Here is a 26,417-nt window from a genome sequence, read left to right on the forward strand (position 1 = left end):
TTAAGGATAATCATTCTCAATATTTTTTATTGTAAAAAACAATCAGACTTTCAAATGAATTTTAAAACTTTTTCAATATTATTTAATGAAAAAGTCTCATATTCTCATGTATAGCATATATCAACATGTACTATTCGTCTGTCATATTTAATGAAAAACACCATTATTGTATGCTTGGAAAAATCCTTAAACCCATTCTCTAGTGAGTGTCCACCATAATTTAAAGAATATTTTCTCCACTCAAAAAAAAAAAAAAATATGTAAAGATTACAATCATTAAAAACCAAAGCAATACCTACTTACATGCTTTACATATCCCATGAAAAAATAATTAAATTGTTCCTAATCCCTGATGCAAGGCACGTAAAAGCACCCGCACAAAACATCCATGTAAACAGCAATACAGTACATGATTTAAATAATATGAATGACTTTTACATGGCTTGACCTAGACTAAAGGAAAAATAAAATCCATCATGGCTACAGCTAAAAACCATGTTAAAATTCACAAGAATTTGTATCTCTTATTATAAAAAGAACAGGCTATATAATCTTTTAGAAAAAAAAACTTCATAAATATTTTCATATTGAGAAACAACATGCTCCCTGGGTAGGAATAAAATCAGAATATTCAGATGTGATCAGGAGTAAATGCAAGTGGCATTTCTGAATACCCAGCTTTGATATCCACCAGGCCTAGTAGTCTGGACTATTTGTAGCACCATGGAATATGCATTAGAAAATCACAAAAGTACATTACTTCAAACTAACCTTGACATGAGGTTCACTTAGTCCACAGTAACAAACAGCAATGATGCAGATAATTTTTTTAAAATTACTGGCTTACTTGATTTATCTAGCAAGAAAAATTCTGTATTATTTATTTTAGTACATCTCATGTACATAAAGCACCAGTTTAAATAAGATTATCAAACAACCTCCAGCCTCTTGTTACTCAACCTGGAAGTTCATTTCTCATCATTTCTATGTTACATGCTACAAGTCAAGGAGGATAAAATTAGAATGGTGGTAGATACTGAGAGAGAGGTTCAGTCTCCTTCCTATCAAATATTATGTCTCTCAAGTAAAACACAGATGAAGTAGTGAAATTTAAAAGGTTTTCTGCATTCTCTGGAACTTACCATCTCAGCAGAAGTTTCTTCCTACTAGAGGATCAGCAGATGGGGGTGAGAGGACCAAAGGCAGGGCTCACGCCCTGGCAGGTAAGGCCGGGTTAACCTTGCTGCTGCAAGGCCATACTCTATATATTTCTACTGCAAAACAACCTCACAAATGCTCACCACTGGGAAAGCAAGGAGGCCTGAGTGTGAACACAACTCAGGAAGCCCATTAAACACTGTGAAAAACTACCAGATGAGACTCCACCAAGGGTTAACCTCACAGATGAAAATCAGCACACTTGCCTCTTTACCAGCAGGAATCTTATTAGCAGCATGCCCTTCTTAGGCATGAAAAGGGAGAATGGTGCATCTAAGTTTATGCACAGTTCATAGTCAAGTGTAAAGATGCAGACTCTTGCATTTTTAAATTACAGGTTAAAAGTGACACCCCAAAGAAAATTAATTTCTTCATAAATGAAATACAGTTTTATAAAAAAGCTGGAATGATGGTTAATTCAAATACAAAAACTCATATACAGAAAAACCCCTTTTCCTTCCAAACTACTTAGGTTCGTACAGTTGACTCCACTGTACCTTGATCACAACACCCGAATAAAATACGAATAAAATGCTTCAGCTAGCAAACCGAGGGCCACTTGACAACTGCATTAAAACTGCAGCATTTAAGCAGGGCTGAAAAACACCATCCTTAAACGTGGTTTCCTTCTTGTTCTTGCGTCCCACAGTGATTACTAAATGAAGGGATCTGGTCTGTAAACGACTGGGTCATCCACTGTCCATTCAGAATGTCACTGAAAGTTGATTCTCCATTGTCAGCAGCTGGGATGGGGGTGTGGGAGGGAGGAGAAGAACATTATTTAAAAGCTTTAAGTGATATAATTAGGAGATTTTAACGGTCTATTGTAGGAGAGTTGCTACTAAAATAGCTAAGCAAGCTTCTTGAATACAACTTAAATTTCTATTCTAAGATACAGGACTGATAAATTCTTGTTATTCAAGGAGGGAAATGCACCAAGGAGGACTTCGAGTCAGTAACTTCAAGAAAATGAGCTGTAAAAGCCTGTGTAGTTGAACATCAAATAACCATGGCATTTTCACTCTAAATCACTAAATAGACTTTTTAAAGATTTTTTTTTTGATGTGGACCATTTTAAAGTCTTTATTAAATTTGTTAAAATATTGCTTCTATTTTGGTTTCCTGGCTGCAAGGCATGTGGGATCTTAGCTCCCCAACCAGGGCTTGAACTCAGGCCCTCTGTACTATAAGGCGATATCCTAACCACTGGACTACCAGGGAAGTCCCCCAGTCACTAGATAGATTTTTGTATTTCCATTCCCATTCTTCAGTAATTAACTCTCTCTTAAAACAAACAAACAAAAAACCCTCTTTCCCCCAATCCTGGCAAAACCAAGTCTTTGAAAGGGACAGACAAGGCGGAGGGGACATACCCAGCCCATCTGAAGAGAATCCGCAAAGCTCACCAGGGTAGGGGTTTTCATTGTAAGCACCGCCATACGCTGCTTCATAACCCGGGTCATATTTTTCTTCCTTCACAGCCATCTTCTTTGCATCCTCTGTGAGGAGGGTAAGAGGGATTTAAAACTGACTTTGTGTAACAATTTTGAAGATAGCTTTATTCAGCAATTATCAAGAATAAATCTTTTTCTTGAACTTCACATCCACGGAAACAACTTTCATATTAAACTCCTTTTAACATAAACAAAATAAACTCCTAAGAACTGTAAAAGCCTATGAGATTTAATTTTAGGTGACCTACACTCCTGCTTGGCTTCTCAGCATGTGTAGTAACACTCAGATTAGACTGGAAGCCCTTGGTAAAAGGAGATTTTAAAAGTGACTACCACTTGTTATCAGAACACTCTGGCTGCCAATAAATCGTTTTCTTTTCTACTGCTTTTAAATTCACAACATACTTTCTATAAGGTAGATATACATGACGCGAACAACAGGACTGATTAATGGTACCGTACCTTGGGCGAGCTGAAGGTCAAATGTATATTGCACTTCTTGAATGTCTGTGTTTCGTTCAATGCCTTTCAACTGGTCTCTTAAGTCCTTCAGCTTAATGTAGTAATGTACTTTGTCCTGGGCGCGAGGAAACTGCGCGCACCTTGCACTGGATGATGGCATCACGTAGCAGAGCTAGAATCGTAACAGTTACAGTTACAGCAATCTTATAATTCTACTGAATCCACTCATATTGAGCTTAGCTGCTAAGTCACTTCAGTCGTGTCCGACTCTGTGAGACCCCACAGACGGCAGCCCACCAGGCTCCCCCGTCCCTGGGACTCTCCAAGCAAGATCACTGGAGTGGGTTGCCATTTCCTTCTCCAATGCATGAAAGGGAAAAGTGAAAGTGAAGTCGCTCAGTCGTGTCCGACCCTCAGCGACCCCATGGACTGCAGCCCACCAGGGTCTTCCGTCCATGGGATCTTCCAGACAAGAGTACTGGAGTGGGGTGCCATCGCCTTCTCCGTATTGAGATTAGAAACCTTCTTTTTCTTTGGGTCAATAACTTGATACTTACCACATATCAATATATGCAAAATCAGTAACAGCAGTTGTGTTTGAGTTCAAATTTCTAATATTTACTTATTACAAAGTCAATAAATCAAAACCAATGAGTCTTTTCCCCCCTCAGTGTTTGTACAAAAGGGCATATAATTATACAACGAAAAGTCTTTCCTCCTAATTCTGTCTCTATCCACCTAGTTCTCCTTCCCAAAGGCAATCTACATTGCTAGTTCCAGAGATATTCCATGAATTTAGAATCAAATTTAAAAAAAAACCACACAAATGGTAACATGCTCTACTCCCTGTCCTGCACCCTGCTTTTTCACTCAACAATGTCTCTCAGAGATACCTCTGTATCAGGTATCTATATCGGAATAAGTTCCCTTTTTTATAGCTGTGTAGTAGTTTCATAATTTATTTAACCAGCATCTACCTACGGGCATTTAGGCTGTTTCCAATCTTTTAATATTATCAACTGTAGTGAAAAACCTTGTACATATTTAAATTTGAATATATGTGACTGTATCTGTTGGGTAAATTTCTAGAAATGGAATAGTCAGAAAGCAGGATATTGCATTTATCATTTTGGATGATGGCGACAAACTGTCCTTCACAGAGTGTATCAAAACATGTACCTTCACAGAGTGTATCAAAACATGTACCTTCACAGAGCATATCACAACATGTACCTTCACAGAGTGTATCAAAACATGTACCTTCACAGAGTGTATCAAAACACGTATCTTCACAGAGTGTATCAAAACATATATCTTCACAGAGTGTATCAAAACATGTATCTTCACAGAGTGTATCAAAACATATACCTTACATATAAAAGGGTGAGACTGCTCAACCATGGACTTCCCGGTTGCAATTTTTTGTAATTTTTAAATTGGCCTCTATACCATGTATTATAGAAAAAAACCCCAAACCATTATTGACTTATTTTGTTTTGCTTATGCAGTATTTAGAAAAGCCTGATTCAGAGGTACAACTGCTACCAGGTTTTTGTAATAGTACATTTTTCCAATCTCAAGACAGCCTTCAATTAAAGTGATCCAGAAACTTGAAAACGCAGATGTTTTTCAAAGCTGGATCACTAACATCATCAATACCTATGAATATTTCATGATAAAGAGTACATTTTATAAGACAAATGCACTCACAGATCATTCATTGTAGGAGCCAAAGCTACCTATCTCGATATGATTCAGATTCACTTATTATTGCACTACTGTGATCACATGTCCCAAGAGATATACCAAGGCTCCTCTGGCATCTCAGGGACAATAATTATAGGAAGGAGTGAATCATCTCTGCAATTTTACCCAAGGAGACAAGGGTATGCCTTTATTTAAAGAGTGATCAGTGCTACAACCTACTTTATCAATTACACATTCACTAGTTAAAAACAAAAGAAATTACAAATGAAGTTAAAACATATACTGGCAGCAGAAACCGTATTCCGAGGTCTCCACAGAAACTTGTTGGCACATTGGCTTATCATTTAAAAAATCATCTACAGCACAGAAGTCTGTGCATGTGTATTTTTATTTCAGAAGTTGTAAACAAAACTTAAAACTATATTTAAGAAGCAAAATTTGAACCAAATGTCTGCAGAAAGTCCACAGAAATTTATATAGAGTTTTAAAACCAATGTGTTATTGTATGATGCCCTTATGTATAAGGGCCTGCCTTATGCCAGTCAGGTTGGCAGGATGCCTGTCTGCGACTGGGCTGTTCTGTTTATATGGCTCTAATGTGAGACTGGGCCAAGATACACCAACAAAGGGTGATAAGCAGCTTCACTGATCAGGACTGTGTCTATATTTACATGTTTGTTTCGCAACTGAATAAGGGCTAACCCACTAGCATTTGGCAAGAACATCCTGTTAAATGTATTTTGAATGCAGCATGTGAGCAACCTCCTCTCAATATTTTGGCCAAATAATGTAACTAATGTAATGTTATAAAGGCATTTATCTGACAAATGTTTCTTTTTCTAATATAACTGTAAAAGTATCTGAATTAATCGGCAACTATTAGTTCAAGTTACTATGCAGATATTATTCCACAAAATACAGTGTTTTTTTTTTATGGCAAAAATTACAATTGGACAGAACAAATAAAAAGGGAAAACAAGCTAGAAAAAAATTTGTATTTATCTGATTTACAAATGCAGTTTTAAGGACTTACAGTTTCTGTATCTGGGATCTTATGGGGTTGAAGTCCAAACTCTAAGTTCTTAACCTTTACTCCAAAAACTTCCTTACTAAAAATTTCGTAAATACCTAAAATGAAATACAAATATATTTACATTGCCCATAATGTTAATCGAAGAAAAAAGATAAAATTTAAAAGTAAATCTTACATTTTCCATTAAACACTGCTATCCGTGGCTGATATTTCTGTAATTTCTGCACTAGAATACGTCCTCCTTCACGAAATTCTTTACTAAAATGGAATTAAAAAGTAGTCAAAATATAAATATGGCAGTATTTATAATGTGCTAAATTCAGACAGCTTTCAATAAAAGAGCAAATCATAAAACTGCTATGCTCAGCTTGAACTAGTTAGATACCTAGCATGCTCCTGGAGTGTGTACGGCACAAGTATGGTGAAGGTTCCAACCTATCAAACCGAATGTTCCATAATCACCTGGAAAGATCCTTGCTGCCTGGTGTTGTCCTTTCCACCATATTGGTAAATCCAATACCATATTTCCCTGGTAGAGTGTGATCGTCCATGTGACTCAGTTGGACCTCACTCAGCCCTGACATAAATAGGCACTTCCCTGTGAACAAGAGAGTTTAATTTAGAAAAAGTTCAGTTTATTTCTGTAGGTCAAAGGTTTTTCTGCCCCATGAATTATGTGGGTCTATTCTTGAAATTAAAAAAAAGAAAAAAGATTTAGTATATTTTAAAAATTATAACATAGGTCAAATACCATACCAAGCAGTTATTATGTGCTGGGTACTATGCTAAGTCCTTCATATGGATTATTTCATTTAATCATCATAGCTATCTTATGAAGTATCACTATTATTTATCTCCTTTTAATAGGGGGTCAAAGGAAATGCTTGTTGAGTATACAGCTAGGCAGCGTAGTAAACTCTGAAACTGTTTCGCTTTTTAACAACTGGAAGTAACACCACCTGCCCCTGGAAAACCCCAAACAGATAAAATATACACCAGTGACTCAGGGCTTCAGACATACTGACAGAGGAGAAAATAAAAAGTGAAATATCTCTAGAAATTTTTTTTTTCAAATAATGGAGACAACATGTTATTAGTTCTAAAAATATATTACTATCATTTGTCTTAAAAGTGTTTTTCTTTTCTTTTTTCTTGGCTGCACTGCATACATGTAGGATCTTAGTGCCCTGACCAGGGACTGAACCCATGGCCCCTGCAGTGTAAGTGCTGAGTCACTGGACTGCCAGGGAAGTCCCCTGTCCTAGAAGTTTCTAAATGCTGCACTAAGATAATCAGCTAGTGTTTCCTGATAATCTGTTGCACTCCTGATTGTCTGTTCAGATCAGATCAGTCGCTCAGTCGTGTCCGACTCTTTGCGACCCCATGAATCGCATAAGATGCTTTATATATAAGATAATACAACAGGAGTTATACTTGGTTTTAAAGCTCACTCTACAAGTATGAGGGTCTTTAATACTAATTTCTGCTAGATGGAAATTATCCGTAGAGAATGTCTACAATCAGAGCATTTCTTAACTACTACAACTTGATGGCCAATGTATTTCATTTCTCCTAGTTAATAAGATGAGTAGAACTCTGGAAAGGTATTAAGTTTTGTGTCTGCATTGGCATGATTACTGTTAATATTCTGTAGATAACAACTAAAAAAAGAAAAATTGTTTTAAAAAAAGATAGTAAAACTCACTGAAAACAAAAAACAGAGAAAGTATTCCTTTCCATATCCCTCCACTCTTATAAACCAAAATGTTAAGTGTCAGAGGATTTTACACCTTTCATTTTTTTGTACACACACATTGAAAAGATGTATGTATACTTACTCAACCAGTTTCTTTTTAAAAACACATTTTGGTTTAAAAAAAAACAGACAACCCAAACTATTAACAAGGACATCTAGTTTAAAAGTAAAATAGTAAAAGAAGGTTAACCACTTACAAAAATGGTTTCCAGGCCCAGGATAGTGATGCCCTTTGTAAGCAGCCATCAGTCCTGGATTTATGCCAATCTACAAAACAAAATGTTTATATATTTTAGTCTTGAAAAGTAGGCTTATGTCTTAGGGCTTCTGTGGAGGAGTGGTGAATTGATTAAAATAAAAATTTAATTCAGCATCATAAGCTTTATCAATTATCTACTCTTGATCGGAACAAAGTTTTCCATTTTGGGGAAAGAGATTTCCTTTATATTAAAGTTTTGCCTTTTTTTTTTTCCTTTGTGGCTGCATTGTGTGGCTTGGGGAATGTTTCCTGACCAGAGACTAACCCTGGGCTCTGATAGTGAAGGCCTGGACTCCTAACCATTAGGCCAATGGGGAATTCCTTGCTGTTGCTTTTAAAAACCAGTTTGAGTCTCTTATATCCCCAGCACCCTCATTCCCAACTGTCCTGGAACAATCAATCAACCAGAGTTCATGTCCAGCTTTAAGTCTGTTTCTCAGCTCCCCAAAAGCAGCTGACTCTACATCACCTACACAGTTGTCTACATGCTGATGTTTCTTATTACAGTTATGGACAAAAATCAAAGTTCAAAATCAGTGTTTTCATTCATGGAGAAACCACAGTGTCATGCAACCTAAATGATTCGTGTGGATCATTTCGTGTAATTGCCAGAGGACCCACTCCATCCCTTCATCACGCCTGCTTCACCAACGAGCAAATTAAGTGTTCAGGAAGGCTAAAGCTTGCCCATGGTCATACACCCACATGGCAACATCTGAAACCAGACAGCCTTGCCCTAGAGCCCACCATCTTAAACACACCGATATAATACAACCTGAAGAAGGTGACACCATTTACCACCAAAAGGATTCTCAGAAACGGTTCTTTTCGGCAAAATGCTCTTTGCAAGGATATGGTTAAGTCACGTTAATCCACCAATGTTACTTATAAACCCAAAGGAGGACAAAATCCTTACAATTACAATGTCCAGATTGAAGGTCAAAATGTCTGGTAGAGTCTTGGTCAGAAGTTCAGCTTCTGAAACACCATTGAAACGGTCCACTTTTCTTTTCACTTTAAATGTGTCTGTAATTTTTTCTTGCTTTTCTTTTGACTTTGTGGACTTGCCAGATTTTTTGGCCTCAGCAGGTTTTGGGGGCTCCACTGGTGTTTTTGGTTCTGTTGTTCTGGGTTTTCTTTTCCTTCCTTTTGGAGGAGTCTCTGAAACACAATGATTTCCAGGATATAGCTGCAGAAAACCTTAACTTAAAAACGTTATGCAGCTTTCTCAGAAAAGTCACCCATCAATATCCTTAGCTTTCTCTTCTATTTCATGACATCACTGTCCTCTGTAATGTCTCCCCCTTCCTTCACCGGAGAACTGGGTCTATGTGGTCCCAACCCCACCTTCCTTCCTCTGCTGGCAGTTCTTGGGATGAGAGATCCTTAACAATCACAGATTGATTTTCCATACACTCTTACCTGGCATCATGGCTTCTCCAGGGACACAAAGTAGCTACATACCATTTATAAGAATTCTAAATGTAAATACATAAATAATTAAATGAACAAATGAAAGAACAAATAGAAAAACAGGGAGGAAAGGAAACATTTTAACTCAGTTTCCCCGTAATTTCCAGCAGAAGAAAACTTCAAATGGTTTGCGGGCTTCTTTCCCCTGAACTGAGTGTATATTCTGTTCTTCACATAGTCGAGGAGGTGAATTGAGAGATGCCAGGGATGAATTCTCTGGGCTGGCAGTGTTTGTCTAAAGGTAAGACTAGGACTCTGATCTCAGGACCTTAAACAGTTTCTCAACTCTGGCCCCGCTGACATCTTAGGCGGAATAATTTAGCAACAGTGGCCTCTACTCACTAGATGCCAGTAGCATCCTGCCAGTCACGATGACCAAGTGTCTCCAGACAATGCCATAAGCCCCTCAGGGGAAAATTACCCATGGACAAGAACCAGTGACATAAAATTATCCAACAAGAAGGCTTGCCTTTTTACCCGCAACTCCCCTAATATGGCTCTTCATCTCTCAGGCCCCCACCCTATTCCACTATTATTTGGCGTTTTCTCATCTGAGCCTTCCATCCATCCTCTTTCTCCTCACATTGCTTCAGCCACTGCCTGTGCCAAGGGGTCCACCTCCATCAGCTTGTAGCTGTCCTAGTGCTTTCTGCCCAGAAAAACAGAGACGTTGAAGGCAGGGGGACCTTCAACGCAGTGGACTTACACGTGCTCTGCAACCATAAACGGAAACTCAGCACTCTCCTCACACCACACTGATGCACGGGGGAAAATCATTACCCTCTCCCCACCATCCACTGCTGAATCTGTCCTTCTCTTCTAACTCTCTGTCTTGGTGAATGGTACCTCCTTCTTCCAACTGCCTGGGAGTGACTTCCAGACTCCTCTATCTTCCTCATCCCCCTGCATGAAATCCATTAACATGGTCATATGTCCAAGTTCTGCCCTGCTCTCCACCATCTTATTTTATTTATATTATTATATATTTTACATATCTCTGCTACAGTCTATTCTCTTGAATATTCAAATGTCAATCTATTTATTAAGTCACTCTGTTTCCATTCTGTCTATAGCTTCCTATTGCCTTCAGAACAGAACACACATTCTTTAGGTTAAACAAGCCTTGCTTGCCCCCTATCTAGACTCCTCTCTCACTACTTCTTTGCTCCACTCCACTCTCCAATGACAGAGAATTATGGTTTTTCAACCATGTCATGCTTCCTCACGTCTATAGTTTGATGCATGCCGCTCCCTCAGCCTGGAACTTTCCTCCTCCCATTCTTCCTGTACTGCTCCCTCACCCTTGAACTTCAGAGCTCCATGAAGCTGCCTCTGAGCATCAGTCCGAGTTAGGTGCCAGCCCCACAGCATCCTGTGTTCCTCTTCACCACTTGGTATGCTGAGGAGTTTCACATCCACTTTTATTTCCTCCTATGAGATGATTTGAGGGCAGAAGCTATGTTCTTTTATCCCCCCAAACCTATCAGAGTGCCTGAAACATAGTAAGTACTTAAAAAGTAGATTAAATTTTTTTAACACAAAAACAGAGTTAAAATTCATCATTAAACCCTTTCTTAAATAAGTTGGCTGATGCCATGGCAATTTTCCAAACTATCCTGGCGAAAACTACCTTGTGTGGGTTCCTGAGTGGGTGCTGGGGCTGGAGCTTCGGTTGGCATTTCTTGTGCGTTCATAACTGCCATGTTAGGAGCTTCAGTCATCATTTGCTGGAGTGGAAATGTATAAAAAGCTTGAGCTTGCTGAAGAGAATAGCTGAAAGAACAATTAAGGATAAGACAGGAAGACAAAATTACCCAAATGTAAGTTTAAATGATCTGCTCTTAAAAACCCCCAGGATTCAATTATTTCCAACCAGATTATAGAATTTATTTAGAGTTGACAACAGGAGCAAAGAGAGGTGGAAGATCTATTCCCATATGTACATTTATCCAATCTTCACCTGGCGCCTACCAACCAACTATAATTAACTCTTACACACTGATGTGTCATCAGTAAAACTTACCAGTCCTGTCAGGCAAGCCTAAAATTCCCTGAAATGAGATCATGGGAATTTTCTAGCAGAGCTGAAAGGCCCACGAACTCATACAGAGTTGAAATATCCACAAAAATAATTTGTATTCCTATCTTCAGTATCTAATTCTCTTGTCACAGAAATCCTCTGCAATGTAACCTTTTTATGTTCAGCTTTATTGAGATATAGTTGATACATTGCAACACTGTTTAGGTTTAATGTGTACAACAGAGCTGACCTGACACACATATACTACAAAATGATTACCATCAAAGCCTTAGCCAACACTTCCACCAGGGCACCTAATTACCATTTCTTTTTTGTGGTGAGAACGTTTCAAATCTGCTCTCTCAGCAGCTTTCAAGTGCATCCTTCAGGATCATCAGCTAGAATCACCATGCTGTACATTCTATTCTAGATCCCCAGAACCTGTCAATCTTATAACTTGAGCTTTGCGCCCTTTGACCACCATCTCCCCATCCTACCCCGCCATCTGTTTTTTAATGGTCGCTGGATTTTTTGCCATTAAATGAGGGTTAGAAATAGATATTTCTATAAATATCTGTGTATTTATGGGAAAGACCACTCTAAACTTCTCTTCTGAACACAATTTAAACGCTGTTCAAAGTGTTTTGTTCAGTGTAAGGAACACAGGCCTTCACAATAATGCCCAGAAGTATTTCTGGGGGCTGTAAACTACTACTGCAAGCTGTTGCTATCAGCACAGAGCTAGGGAAGTAAACACACGTTTTATGAAACTCGAGTGACAGCTGATGCCAAAAAATGCCATTAAACATGCAAAAGGAAGAAAAGCACTAGGAAATAAAAGGAGTAACGACGTTTTCCATTTGCAGAGAAAAGCCATGTTTTTTCTGACAAGCTACTCTACTTAATGGTTTTCGCTTTCTGTGACGTGTGGGGAAAGAAAACAGGGTGCTCATAAAGCAGAGGTTAAAAAGGCGAACTTAAAAAAAAAAATTGTACATGGGTGAGCTTCACAACATGTAAATCATATCTTAATAAAATGTTTTTTGTTCTTTTAAAAAGGCAAACCAAAACATTTCCAGAAGAAACTTAAATGGCCCATGCAGGCACAGGATCACAGAATATTGGCGGAGTAGCTAGGCTAGAGCACTGGATACTGAAAGAAAGACTGGGCCCCAAACTCAAGGGACAAACCACTGGAAAAGCATTTTAGCTTCAAGCTGTCTCTAAGGGGTAAGATGGTAAAGAAAAGGTGGAGAATTAGTGAGAACGATATCAAACTATCTTAAAAGAGTTTTATTTCTTTAAATATAGTTTTCGATTTATACAAAAAATAAAGACAATACAGTGATTTAGTATACTACAGTACATCAACATGAGAATACTATGCAGTTACAAAAATTAAGTTTATTAATATTTAAAAGCACAGAGAATGTTTAATATAAAGTGGAAAAGAATACAAAACGGCATTGTGAGCCAAGGCTGCACGTAGAGAAAGCATGTAGGAAAGGACTAGAAATTAAGATGTAAAATTGAAAAGAAGCAAAGGGCTTAAACCTTGCCTGGCATGAAGTCAAATGTCCTTTTTTTCCACACTTTTCTTTAGTAACACTCACAGCACTTTTGGATGAACCAGTTGTTCCATGTTAAAGACTCAGATATTCTAATGAGGAGCTAGATATAGCTGAGTTAGTCGAGCGATCTTGTGTGGCTGCCCTCTGGAAATTCTAGTAAGATATAATGTGATTTTTGATTGTGGCCAGTAACAGGGTCCTGAGATGCCAAGAGCCCCATTCAGCTTGAATATATAAAAGAACACTCCTGTGGTCATGGTGAGTGAGCGGCCAAAAGCGTGTGGGAAGGTCTGTTCTTAGCTTGTCACAGCGTCATCAGGACGGCGTCTCACTCTCCCCCATGTTTACTGTTACGGCTCTGAGTTTCACCCATCTGTCCCATTTTGAGCACTTCACAAAAATCCACTACTAAAATATATAACAGAGAAGGCAATGGCACCCCACTCCAATACTCTTGCCTGGAAAATCCCATGGACGGAGGAGCCTGGTAGGCTGCAGTCCATAGGGTCGCTAAGAGTCGGACACAACTGAGCGACTTCACTTTCACTTTTTAATTTCATGCATTGGAGGAGGAAATGGCAACCCACTCCAGTATTCTTGCCTGGAGAATCCCAGGGACGGCAGGGCCTGGTGGGCTGCCATCTATGGGGTCGCACGGAGTCGGACACGACTGAAGTGACTTAGCAGCAGCAGCAGCAAAATATATAAATCAGGGAAACAACGTTCACATTACAAAAGGGTTGTGAACTTAAAAAATGTCTAAAATGTGGCTCCGTTAGCATACTATCAGATCATTAAATTCTGAGGTTCAAAAACTGAAAATCGAAGTTTTAGATGTCAACTGGCTGACGAAAAAGTAAAAAAATAAGAGAAAATGCGGTCTTATTTTAGAGATGTGTATCAATTTAGGAAAAAAAAATTCAGAAACTTGTCTATAATATAGATGTACCCCTTAATCGTTCTAAAATTATCCCTGGCACTTTATCATAAGATGAATTAGAAAGGAAACACAGAAGGCTATGGATAATAGAATGTGTAAGTTCTGAGGAAATATACTCTTTCTGAGCATTTGATTTAGCTTGATCATCTTAACAGCTTCTTAACAATAGCTGGAACAAAAGGAAAGAGGGTGGCCTACAACATTCTTACTACTTGGCAGAAGACAGCATTCCACCTGTACGAAAACCTTCATGAACTGCAATTCTGGATAATTTCATTCCTATTACTAATAAAGGTTAAGTTTGGAAGCAGCATGAACCTATTTCAAACTTAATGTGGATATAATTCCTAAATACATTTGCTGTGTATATAAACATAGGATAACTGCCCCTTCGTATCAGAATTCTGCAGTGTTTATAACAATACTTTTCTCTGTGTGAGAGACAGCAGAAGAGGCACAGTTAGTTAAGCCATTCACCCTCTCAGGACCTCCCTTCCCTCCCCATGAAAATGAGGGGGAGATTTCTGTGATTTCCACATATAAGGAGAAAGTGCAGGAAATAGGACCAAATCTGTCCAGACTCAGAAGAGGCCCTGAAACACTGTAATTTTCTGTAATTCCCTGATATCCAACTCAGGAGCATGATAAATGATTTTACTTCCCTGTTGACTTTTGTCCCCTATCATCTCTGTCTGTCTTCAGGATGATGGTTTTGCACCCCTCCGCTTTGCCTGCAGTTAACCCTCTACTCTCTCCTAGCCTCCATAGAACACCCTCTTCACTTGAACAGTGCTCAAAGGACTGGTTTTCTACCACTGTCTGAAATTTGATGAAGTGTGCATTTTTGAACTGTCTTTCTCAAAATACATACAAACACACACAGTCGATTAAGTAAGGAGTCCAGTTAATTCGGATTTTGCTGTATTTAAAAAAACCAACACTTGGAGGTTTCTCTAAGATGAGTAACTTCTTTAATCCTCAGTCATTTTCCACTGTTCTAAAGATGTAAGTTGAAGATGTAAGTTCAACGGGGAGGGAGGTTCAGGATGGGGAACACGTGTATACCTGTGGTGGATTCATGTTGATGTATGGCAAAACCAATACAATATTGTAATAAACCTCCAATCAAAATAAATTTATATTTTAAAAAATAATAAAATAAAAGTCATTAAATTGAACATTTAAATCTGGTTAAAATAATAAAATTTATTTTTAATGTATAATGAAATTAAAAAAAAAAGATGTAAGTTGCTTTTTCCCTAAATATATTTGTCTTAGTCCCTTCAGGTTGCTAGACAAAACACCACAGATTGAGTGGCTTATAAACAACAAATATCTGTGTCTCACAGTTCTGGGGGTTGGAAAGTTCAAGTTCAAAGTGCTGGCAGATTCAGTGTGTGGAGAGTACCTGCTTTCTGGCTCATTTTAGGTTGCCTTCTTGCTGTGTCCTCACATGGCAGAAGGGGTGAGGGGTCTCTCTGGGACCTCTTTCACAGAGACACTACTCCCGTTTAGGTGGGCTTGGGCCTCATGGCCTCATCACCTCCAAAAGACCCCATCTCCCAATGTCCACACTGGGGCTTAGAGGTTTCAACATAAGAATTCTGGATAGACACAAACAACACAGCAACATTTTATTAGCTTCATTTAAACAAGCATATATAACACTGAACACTTACAAAATATCAATGTTGAATAAACCAACTGCTCAACCAGAAGGGACTATTACATAAATTATGATGAAATACTATCCTAGCTATCTAAAAGACTACAAAGCTGAGCGCCAAAGAATTGATGCTTTTGAACTGTGGTGTTGGAGAAGACTCTTGAGAGTCCCTTGGACTGCAAGGAGATCCAATCAGTCATCCTAAAGGAAATCAGTCCAGAATATTCACTGGAAGGACTGATGCTGAAGCTGAAAATCCAATACTTTGGCCACCTGATGCAAAGAACTGACTCCCTGGAAAAGACCCTGATGCTGAGAAAGACTGAAGAGGGGAGGAGAAGGGGACGCTAGAGGATGAGATGGTTGGATGGCATCACTGACTCAATGAGTTTGAGTAAACTCTGGGACTTGGTGATGGACAGGGAAGCCTGGTGTGCTGCAGCCCATGGGGTTGCAAATAGTCAGACATGACTGAGCAACTGAACTGAACTGAAATATCTAAAGTCTACATTCAATATTGCTAAGTGGGAATGTGTGTTTTCACCATGCATTACGGGGTACTTGCTGTGCCGAGTCTATTTAGATACTGTGAACCTAAAAACAGAATGAGCCAGAACCCCCAATTTATTGAACTCTTCTGCATACAGCATAATTTCAAGTTTCCTTTCTATATGATCATTTTTCTGGAGCTTAAGATAAAATAAAAATACTCCATAGCCTCATTGACCTGAAACTGAGCAGGGTGATCAAATTCTTCATTCTGGAGACACATAACAAAATCCATTACATTAGCTTTCCTGGCACCCACATTATACTGTTGATTCGTACTGAGTTTACCATCAGTGAAAGCTGCCCTTCACTGCTGCTCCCTCATCTCACACTAAAAGATGCTTCACATTCTAGTCAGTTGGGACTAACCTGGATTCTGACAGTCTATCAATTCCACAAACCCCTCCCAGAGCTGGGTCACTCAAATATTTTATCAGCACGCCATTACCACCTCAAAGCTGTTAAACTGTGAAAAGCTGGGGTAGGAGGACTACATGGCACATCAGTATAGACTCTCTTTCATCTGCCTTTGACTCTCGGTAGTAAAGCAGTTTTGATTTCATCCCATATGACCACCATAGCCAGCATCTGCTGGATCATCGAAAAAGCAAGAGAGTTCCAGAAAAGCATCTATTTCTGCTTTATTGACTATGCCAAAGCCTTTGACTGTGTGGATCACAATAAACTGTAGAAAATTTTGAAAGAGATGGGCATATCAGACCACCTGACCTGCCTCTTGAGAAACCTGTATGCAGGCCAGGAAGCAACAGTTAGAACTGGACATGGAACAACAGACTGGTTCCAAATAGGAAAAGGAGTACGTCAAGGCTGTATATTGTCACCCTACTTATTTAACTTATATGCAGAATACATCATGAGAAACCCTGGGCTGGAAGAAGCACAAGCTGGACTCAAGATTGCCGGGAGAAATATCAATAACCTCAGATATGCAGATGACACCACCCTTATGGCAGAAAGGGCAGAGGAACTAAAGAGCCTCTTGATGACAGTGAAAGAGGAGAGTGAAAAAGTTGGCTTAAAGCTCAACATTCAGAAAACGAAGATCATGGCATCTGGTCCCATCACTTCATGGCAGATAGATGGGGAAACAGTGGGAACAGTGGCTGACTTTATTTTTTGGAGCTCCAAAATCACTGCAGATTGTGATTGCAGCCATGAAATTAAAAGACGCTTACTCCTTGGAAGGAAAGTTATGACCAACCTAGACAGCATATTAAAAAGCAGAGACATTACTTTGGCAAAAAAGGTCCATCTAGTCAAGGCTATGGTTTTTCCAATAGTCATGTATGGATGTGAGAGTTGGACTATAAAGAAAGCTGAGCACTGAAGAATTGATGCTTTTGAACTGTGGTGTTGGAGAAGACTCTTGAGAGTCCCTTGGACTGCAAGGAGATCCAACCAGTCCATTCTGAAGGAGATCAGCCCAGGGATTTCTTTGGAAGGAATGATGCTAAAGCTGAAACTCCAGTATTTTGGCCACCTCATGCGAAGAGTTGACTCATTGGAAAAGACTCTGATGCTGGGAGGGATTGGGGGCAGGAGGAGAAGGGGACGACAGAGGATGAGATGGCTGGATGGCATCACTGACTCAATGGACGTGAGTCTGAGTGAACTCTGGGAGTTGGTGATGGACAGGGAGGCCTGGTATGCTGCGGTTCACGGAGTCGCAAAGGGTTGGAAACGACTGAGTGACTGAACTGAACTGAATATGACCACCACCATTCCATCCTCATCTTCCCACAAGAGGCAGTGGAATTAGACTTTGAAGTTACACTGCCTGGATTCAAACTTCAGCTCTGCCACTAACTAGCCCTGTAGGCAGGTTCCTTAACCTTTTCACATCCTCGCTTCCACATCTGTAAAATAGGAAGAAAAGCACCTAATTTATTGATTTTTAGGATTAAATTAGTTAACACATGTAGAACACTTAAAACAGAGACTGGTAGGGAATTCCCTGGTGGTCCAGTGGTTTGGACTCAGCTTTAGCTGCTGATGGCACAGGCTGGGGAACTAAGATCCCATAAGCCATGAGACCCAAAACAAAAAAGCAAACAAAATCCCCAAACAGTGCCTGGTATATAATACATTTGTCATAACAAAACCAAAGGAAACAGGAGATGATGAAATATTTTAGGTACTCCTGTCATCTCCTTCTGATGCTATCTAACCTAGTATCATTATCAAAAGGGGAAAGAACCTAGCTGGGTAGGTCTTGCTTTATTCAACTCACACTTGTGCCTAATGATCAGTATCCTTTTAAATATGCTCAATAACCACTGAGAAATGAAAATTTTATTGAGGATCAAAGTCAGTAAATTCCATGGTACAGTCTACTTTTGGAAAATAAAAGGGACCCATGTGTTTGTATTTGGGCTTAAGGCCCCTCCGCTGTTTTCTGCAGATTCTTAAAGAATGTTGTAATCTTGCCTCTCACTTGAAATACAACTGATTTGGGCCAGGAAACACGATTTCTGCTAGAGCAGCTGAAACTTCTCTTAAATGCCCTCATTGATCTTGAGCTTTACATCTCTCTTACAGACATCCATTTGCCATTTTCCATCTACACTCAATTTTCTTAACATGAAATGAAAAATCAAAATCAGAACTAAGTGCTTATGTTTTCTGTCATCTAACAACATGTCAGTGAACTAGGAAGAAAACCCAAACCTTTCTTGTCCTTCTTGTTGTCTACACTAATGAAAACAAGTTCTTAGTCTCTTTAACATTTCTAGAAAGTTCCAATCTCATTTGAAGGTTAATCTTTCCTGTCTGTATTCTCAGTGGTCTGTTTCACACCTTTCCAGTTATTGATTCAGCATCCTACTTCCTATCTTTGGTAAATCTCTTTTTCATGCTTGAGCTCATTAGAAACATACACGGGTCCTCTTCTTCCTTTTCTTCTCTCTGGTTAGTACTTTTTAAGACTCTTGAACTCTCTTCTCATTCTTAAAAAAAGGGTCTACATCTATAAAATGTAGTTTTTTGAAATTAATCTCTTCCAAAATAAAAAGGAAATTAACTATACCAAACATTCCATGATGAGCACAAAGTCAAGGATGACAAAGCACTACTTTCTCAGGATTACCAGGGGCCTGAGTCATTTCAGAATCCCCAACAAAATACTCCTTAGAGTATTAACACAGAGTCACCCATACTTCCCAAAGTGAAAATGTTAAGTCAGAATAAAAAATGGTCTATAAGGCAATGGATTCAGTTAAGACCAAATAGAAGTCAGACAGTTTTGAGCTAAACATTGTACCAGAGAAACCTATTACTTTGCTGTAAGACACTCCCCGTGTGCATTCTAGAACCTACACAATGGCCAACTGGACTCTGCCATATTTTTTTAAGGTAATTGAGCATACAGATTTTGGTGTCTCCGAAGGGCCTGGAACAAATCTATGGATACAAGAGAGATGACTGCAATCTATTTGATGGTAGGCGTTTACCCAGGTTTCAATTCTGATCTGAATGAAGATCATAAAGACAGGAGCGATTTCCACAAGTTTTATTTGTAAAGTTCTTTAGGGAAAGAAATGGAGTTCTTTATTTCAGGATTTGATTCATAATGTCAGGATGAAGTCTGCACTTTATCTCCTTCCCTAAACTTTAAGACAATCTCTGTTGGTTACTAAAGCACTCCCCTTCCACCTAACACTGACTCACAGCATGTCAGAACCAGATTCCACAGACGCCCTATTTTACAGACATCAACAGGCCCAGAGAACTTCAGTGTCTTCCCCAATTTAGAGCCCCAAATCAGGATAATTCTTAATGAGGTCTAGCAGTATGGTATTCCGATGTAAACATTTTTTTCCTTTACACTTAGTTTTTCATTTGGCTTTCCATCAGAGGTTCCAATTTCGAAATCTCTGCTTTTGCAAAAGTCCCCACGCACCTCACATTCCCCAAAGGGCACATGACAAGTAAATACTTAAGATCGTCCCCAAGACCACTAGAACACAATTTTAGACAACTTATTGGAAGTGTTATTCCTAGTTTCAGAATTCAAGAGCTCTAGAATGGCAACGTTATCCACCTCGTGCCCCTTAGGTACACCTTTGAGGAAGAAAGCCACAGTAAACCTACAACTCTGAGATGAAAACTCCCAGAGTGATACACAGAGTCTACAGAGAGACTTCCCTGTAGCTCAAACGGTAAAGAATCTGCCTGCCATGCAGGAAACCAGAGTTCGATTCCTGGGTTGGGAAGTTCCTCTGGAGAAGGGAATTGCAATCCACTCCAGTATTCTTGCCTGGAGAATTCCATGGACAGAGAAACCTGGTGGGCTACAGTCTGTGGGGTCCAAAGAGTCGGACACGACTGAGCGACTAACACACACACACACACACACACACACACACACAGAGTGATACATGTGACACTTCATCTTTACAGCTGTGTATGATAATAGAGGGTGAGGGGAAATGTAGCGGAGAAAAGTAACTGGGAGGAAACATTAATTGGAGACTGCAGATTGCTTACGACCGCATTTTAATGTCAGCTAAGTGTCTGGAAGGACTTAGGTAAAAAGTGGCCTGAGCGGGCCATCACTGCGCATGCGCGGCCCGGACCTTGCTACAAGGACCACGTGGCCTTAAGGAACCCCGGCGTGCGTGCGCGTGTGCGTGCGTGTGTGTGCGCGCGCGCGCTCGCGGCCTGTCCCGCGATGAGGGGCGCGGGGGGAGGGGTGGTGTTCCGCCCCGGCCTTACCTGCCCGCGTTCTCTGTTTCCATTCCCTGCTGCCGCTCGAGCGCGCAGCTACTCGGGCCCGGCAACCCAGCGACTCTGTAGTACCGCGGCGCACGAATGGCGGTACGGTAATAACCAGACACTCGGACTCGATTGCTGGCAGAACTCGGATAGTGGCTGGTGCACAGGCTCCTCCCCCAAGCTTCCAATTCCCCCTCCCCCACTAGGCCAGCCCCACCCTCAGCCCTGCGCTTCCTTCTGCTCAGAGCCAAATCCCACGCCCTGTGGTTATCACGTGATGACCAGCCGTCCAGTTACGTTCGCGCTCCTCTCGTTGGTTCTTCTGGTTGCCAGTTGGCCTTTCGGGAAGGGTGGAGGTTAAAAAGTCTGGGAGAGGAAGCACTCTGCTGACGTAAGCTTTTGTCCTGCCTGACTGTTCGGTGATGCCCGGGTAGGGGGGTGCTTGCGAGTTGGTGAAGTCTTCGGCGCTGTGTAGGTGCGGATTTTATGCTTGTTAGAACTATCCGGCCTTTCCACCCAACATTTTATTATGATTAAAAAACTGTGCTTTGCATTAATTACCAAGTAATTACTGTGATGTAAGAGAAAGAAGAGACTTTACAGTCAGAAAACTTGGGCTCCGGGGCACTGTAGCATATTGGGTCTCAATATGTGAAATGACGGTGATTGTAAAAGGGTTCTGTAAAATGAAACTTTACCTAAGCTGTTCTCTGCTTTACTTTCATTGTATAGAAATATAAAAGTTCGAAGTCTATGGGAGTAGATGGCATTCAAGTATGACTTCCTCCTTTCAACCTTCTGGGCTAACCCTTCATTTCTTGATGACTTTGCCCCTCGTGTTTGTTTCATTAGTTCTCAAGTTATCACTGGTTTTTGTATAAGGACTTCATTAACTCTGCATGAAAATAGGCTTTGCTGTTTCTCTAGTTTGCATGATGGGAGACATGGCTGCTTTCCATAGTTTATGCTGTCTTACTAGATGAGTCCAAAATCTCAGTGATTTACAGCAGGTTTTTTGTCACTCATTGATTAATATACGAGCTGGGAAATGGTGGAAGCTCTGCTGTTTCTGTCTTTATTCTAGGATTCAGAAAAGGGCTTTCATGAGTAAATACAGAAATACTGATTTGTATTATGAATTGCTTAAGTGAAATTTCGAACATTTTTAAACTCTTCAGAACTTACATGAATATTCTGCTTATTGGTAGATATCACTCAGAACCTGAGTTATGGGCAGTATTCAGTGACTATCTGTTGAATGACTGAAGTAGCAACAGCCCATCCTCTTTCTCTCTGGGTTTGCTAACTGCTCTGGAGAAGGTTTAAAGCAACATCTCTTAAGGTATTCTTGTTTTTTTTTTTTTTGGCTGCCACAGCATATGGGATCTTATCTCCCCCATGGGGATGGAACCTATACCCCCTGCAGTGGGAATGCAAGTCCTAACCTGTAAACCACCAGGAAGTTCCCCATCCTGAATATATTTTTAAATGCCTGAATTAGGTGAGAATATTGTGGAAATTAAGTAGAAGTGCAGGTTTTTAATGGGAAGCTCAAGAAGTAGGAAGCTATCATCTTGGATAGGAATCGTCTCTGATGCTGGCAGGCAGGGCTAGCTTTATGGGTATGTGATCTGTGTGGTTGAATTTATTGTTGTCTAGCTGCTAAGTTGTGTCCAGTTCTTTTATGACCCCATGGACTGTAGCCGGCCACGCTCCTCTATCCACGAGATTTTCCAGGCAAGAACACTAGAGTGGGTTGCTGTTTCCTTCTCCAGATCTTCCTGAGCCAGGGATTGAACCCATTAGCATTAGCAGGTGGATTCTTTACCACTAATAGGGCCCCATAATTGACTTAACTGTTCTGCTACTGCCATCTTGAAATTCTTCATTTAACAGGGGCCTGCATTTTTACTTTGAACTGAGGTTTACAAATTATTACTTGACCCTGTTGACAGGTGTTAAAGAGGAAGATTAAATGTGCAGTGTTGCTGTGGAATAGGGGGGTCTTGCAGGGTGAGTGGGTACTAAAGACAGCAGTTATATTGATAACAGTGGTGGTGATGATGGTAGAACTGAGAGCAGCACACACTTACTGACTGCACCGTGCCCTGCTTTAAGTGCTTTGTGTGTATTAATCCTTACAATTCTCAGGAGGAAACTCTTGAACAGATGTCACAGCTCAAATTTGAAGGCTATCAGGCTGAAGAACAGGAAGAGCCAAGGCTCCAGTTCAAATCTGAAGGCCATCTGCTTGAGAATTCCTTCTTGTTCTGTTCAAGCCATCAACTGATTGAATAAGGCCCACTCACATTATGGAGAGAAATCTGCTTTGTTAAAGTTGTAGGATAAAAGATCAATATAGGACAATCAGTTGTACTCCATATACTACCAACAAATCATCAGAAAAGCACCATTCACAATAATACCCAAAATATGAAATACTTAGGGATAAATCTGGTAAAAAACGTTTCCCCAAAATTAAAAAATATTGTTGAGATAAATTAAGTAAGACCTAAATAAGTGGAGAGATACGTTGTGTTCATAGATCAGAAGACAATATTGTCAAGATGATTACAGATTCAATATTACGACAATCAAAATCGTTAGAGCCTTTATTGTAGAAATTGAGATGATTCTAAGTCATACAGAAACTCAAAGATCTAGACTAACCAAAACATTCTTTATAAAGAAAGAACTGTATAATATCACTTATACGTGTAATCTAAAAAAATAGAACAAAATAGTGAATATAGCAAAAAGAAAGAAAAAACTGGAGGACTACACTACCTGGTTTTTATTATAAGGCAACAGTAATCAAGATAGTGTGGTATCACAATAGATTAAAGTATATCTATGGAAAATAATAGAGTCCAGAAAGACACATACATAGACAATTAATCAGCAGATTTTCCACAAAGGTACAAAGGCAATTCAGTGGAGAAAGCATTAGCATCTTTTCAACAAATGGTGCTAGAACAATTGGATAGCCATATGCATACAGGCTTCCCAGGTGGCTCAGTGGTAAAGAATCCGCCTGCAGTGCAATAGACTCTGGTTTGAACCCTGGGTCGGGAAGATCCCCTGGAGGAGGGCACTGCCACCCACTCCAGTATTCTTGCCTAGAAAATCTCACAGACAGAGGAGCCTGGTGCGTTACAGTCCATGGGGTCGCAAAGAGTTGGACAGGACTGGAGTGACGAAGCACACACATGCAAACAGAACAAAACTTGGGCCCACACCTCGCACCATACAAAATGTTTTGCTCAAAATGGATCATAGACCTACTGTAAATCCTAAATCTATAAAACTTCTACGAGAAAATACAAGAGAAAATCTATGACCTTGGGTTGAATTTCTTAGATATAACAGCAAAGCATGACCCATTAAAGAGAAAAATGGAAATGGGACTTCATTAAAATTAAAACCTTCTGCTTTTCAAAAGGTTATTAAGAAAAGTCAAAGTATAGACTGGGAAAAAGTATTTGTAGATCAGATCCATCTTATAACCCCAATACTATAAGTACACTATTAGTTTATAATACTACAATATTTTGGCCACTTGATGCAAAGAACTGACTCAATGGAAAAGACCCTGATGTTGGGAAAGATTGAAGGCAGGAGGAGAAGGGGACGACAGAGAATAAGATGGTTGGATGGCATCACTGACTTGATGCACATGAGTTTGAGCAAGCTCCAGGAGTTGATGTTGGACAGGGAAGCCTGGTGTGCTGCAGACCATGGGGTTGCAGAGTTGGACAGGACTGAGCAACTGAAGTGAAGTGATCCATAATGTATAAAGAAGATTCAAAACTCATAATTTAAAAAACCCAATTTTAAAATGTGCAAAAGACTTGAACTTATACTTCCCCAAATGGTTCTCAGCATGATTATTCATGAGATACCATTACCCACCTATTAGAATATCTAAAATTTGAAAAGAGTGCTACACTGTGTTGAAGAGTATGTGGAGAAACTAGAACTCTCATACACTGTTGATGGGAATGTACAATCATATAACTACTTTGGAAAACAGTTTGGCAATTTCTTAAAAAGTTAAGCTACATACCCAGGAGAAGGCAATGGCATCCCACTCCAGTACGCTTGTCTGGAAAATCCCATGGACGGAGGAGCCAAGAAGGCTGCAGTCCATGGGGTCGCTGAGGGTCGGACACGCCTGTGCGACTTCACTTTCACTTTTCACTTTCCTGCATTAGAGAAGGAAATGGCAACCCACTCCAGTGTTCTTGCCTGGAGAATCCCAGGGATGGGGGAGCCTGGTGGGCTGCCGTCTACAGGGTCGCACAGAGTCGGACATGACTGCAGTGACTTAGCAACAACAACAACATACCCACCTTGGCTGCAGCCATTCTACACCTAGGAATGTATGCAAAAAGTGGAAGCATATATTCATAGATCTGTACACGTTTTTCTGGCACTCTTCACCATTCAGAGCAGTTTTTATTCATATTAGCCCCAAACTGGAAACAACCCACATGTCCACCAAAGGTGAATGGATAAGCCAATCGTTGTATAAACATGCTCAGCAATACAAAAGAGTCAACTGATACATGGAACAGTGTGGATGAATCTCAAAATAATTGTGCTGCATGAAATAAGCCAGGCCAAAAATAGTACATTCTGTATGACTCCATTTCTTTAACATTCTGAAAAGTGCAAACAAATCTGTAGTGACAGAACATAAGATCAACTGTTTCCTAAGAAATGAGGCTGTGTGGGCAGAATTAGAGGTGCAAAGAAACTTTTAAAGGTGGCGGATGTGTTCATAATCTTGATCCTAGTAATGGTTTCACAGGTGTACAAGTATGTCAGATCTCATCGAAATTGTATACTTTAAATACATGCAGTTTATGGAATGTCAAATATACCACCATAAAATGTTTTTAAAAATGTGATTGTATCATGATACGTATTATACATAAAAGGTTAATTGTTTGGATTGTCTTTCATTAACCTTTTGCTTAATGAAACAAAACAATCTTTTGTTTTACTTGAAATTTACTTGATTTATAATGTTGTGTTAGTTTCAGGTGTACAGCAAACTGATTCAGATAAACTCAAATATATAGAAGAATATATATTCTTTTTCAGAATCTTTCCCATTATAGGTTATTACAAAATATTGAATATAGTTCCCTGGGGTATACAGTAGGTCCCTGTTGTTTATCTATTTTATGTATAATAGTGTCTGTTAGGAGAAGGCAATGGCACCCCACTCCAGTACTCTTGCCTGGAAAATCCCATGGACCGCGGAGAAACTAGAACTCTCATACACTGTTGATGGGAATGTACAATCATATAACTACTTTGGAAAACAGTTTGGCAATTTCTTAAAAAGTTAAGCTACATACCCAGGAGAAGGCAATGACATCCCACTCCAGTACTCTTGCCTGGAAAATCCCATGGATGGAGGAGCCCAGAAGGCTGCAGTCCATGGGGTCGCTAAGAGTCAGACACGACTGAGCGACTTCACTTTCACTTTTCACTTTCATACATTGGAGAAGGAAATGGCAACCCACTCCAGTGTTCTTGCCTGGAGAATCCCAGGGACTGGGGA

At 39.8% G+C, this 26,417-nt stretch overlaps 2 protein-coding genes across 10 annotated transcripts in view; one reads left to right on the forward strand and one right to left on the reverse strand.

Annotated features, from left to right (window-relative positions):
• TDG (thymine DNA glycosylase) lies at positions 1–20,976 on the reverse strand. 3 transcript variants are annotated; one of them, XM_006077204.3, is made up of 10 exons: positions 20,843–20,976; positions 10,993–11,135; positions 8,806–9,050; positions 7,828–7,897; positions 6,337–6,472; positions 6,050–6,132; positions 5,875–5,969; positions 3,135–3,306; positions 2,625–2,717; positions 1–1,961 (listed from the first exon to the last, which is right to left on the reverse strand). In XM_006077204.3, exons 1-10 carry the CDS (start codon positions 20,863–20,865, stop codon positions 1,831–1,833), a joined length of 1,191 nt encoding a protein of 396 aa, XP_006077266.2. In that variant the 5' UTR covers positions 20,866–20,976; the 3' UTR covers positions 1–1,830. The 3 variants fall into 3 exon arrangements, with proteins under 3 accessions (XP_006077266.2, XP_006077265.2, XP_045021330.1); XM_006077203.3 differs by having other exon boundaries at positions 2,592–2,717; XM_045165395.1 differs by lacking the exon at positions 20,843–20,976 and adding an exon at positions 15,302–15,686 and having other exon boundaries at positions 2,592–2,717.
• C4H12orf73 (chromosome 4 C12orf73 homolog) overlaps positions 20,815–26,417 on the forward strand; it is a 15,331-nt gene continuing 9,728 nt past the window's right edge. The window contains exon 1 of one of the 7 annotated variants that reach the window (XM_044941424.1): positions 20,815–20,944. The gene's annotated coding sequence lies outside the window, so the exon portion shown is untranslated. Of the gene's footprint in view, positions 20,945–21,095; positions 21,318–26,417 lie in introns of those variants that run through there. The other 6 variants (XM_044941420.1, XM_044941423.1, XM_044941421.1 and 3 more) reach the window with 6 other exon arrangements.

The sequence above is a fragment of the Bubalus bubalis genome, chromosome 4 (genome assembly GCF_019923935.1).
Source record: "Bubalus bubalis isolate 160015118507 breed Murrah chromosome 4, NDDB_SH_1, whole genome shotgun sequence".
In the NCBI taxonomy this organism is placed as follows: Eukaryota; Metazoa; Chordata; class Mammalia; order Artiodactyla; family Bovidae; genus Bubalus; species Bubalus bubalis.

Excerpts from the sequence above, each read along its gene's own strand:
- TDG (XM_006077203.3), bottom strand. The coding sequence starts at position 20,865 with ATGGAAACAGAGAACGCGGGCAG. Across the intron at positions 6,133-6,336 it reads GGCAGCAAGGATCTTTCCAG|TAAAGAATTTCGTGAAGGAG; the intron begins GTGATTATGGAA and ends ATTCCATTTTAG. Across the intron at positions 3,307-5,874 it reads AGATCCCAGATACAGAAACT|CTCTGCTACGTGATGCCATC; the intron begins GTAAGTCCTTAA and ends TTACGATTCTAG.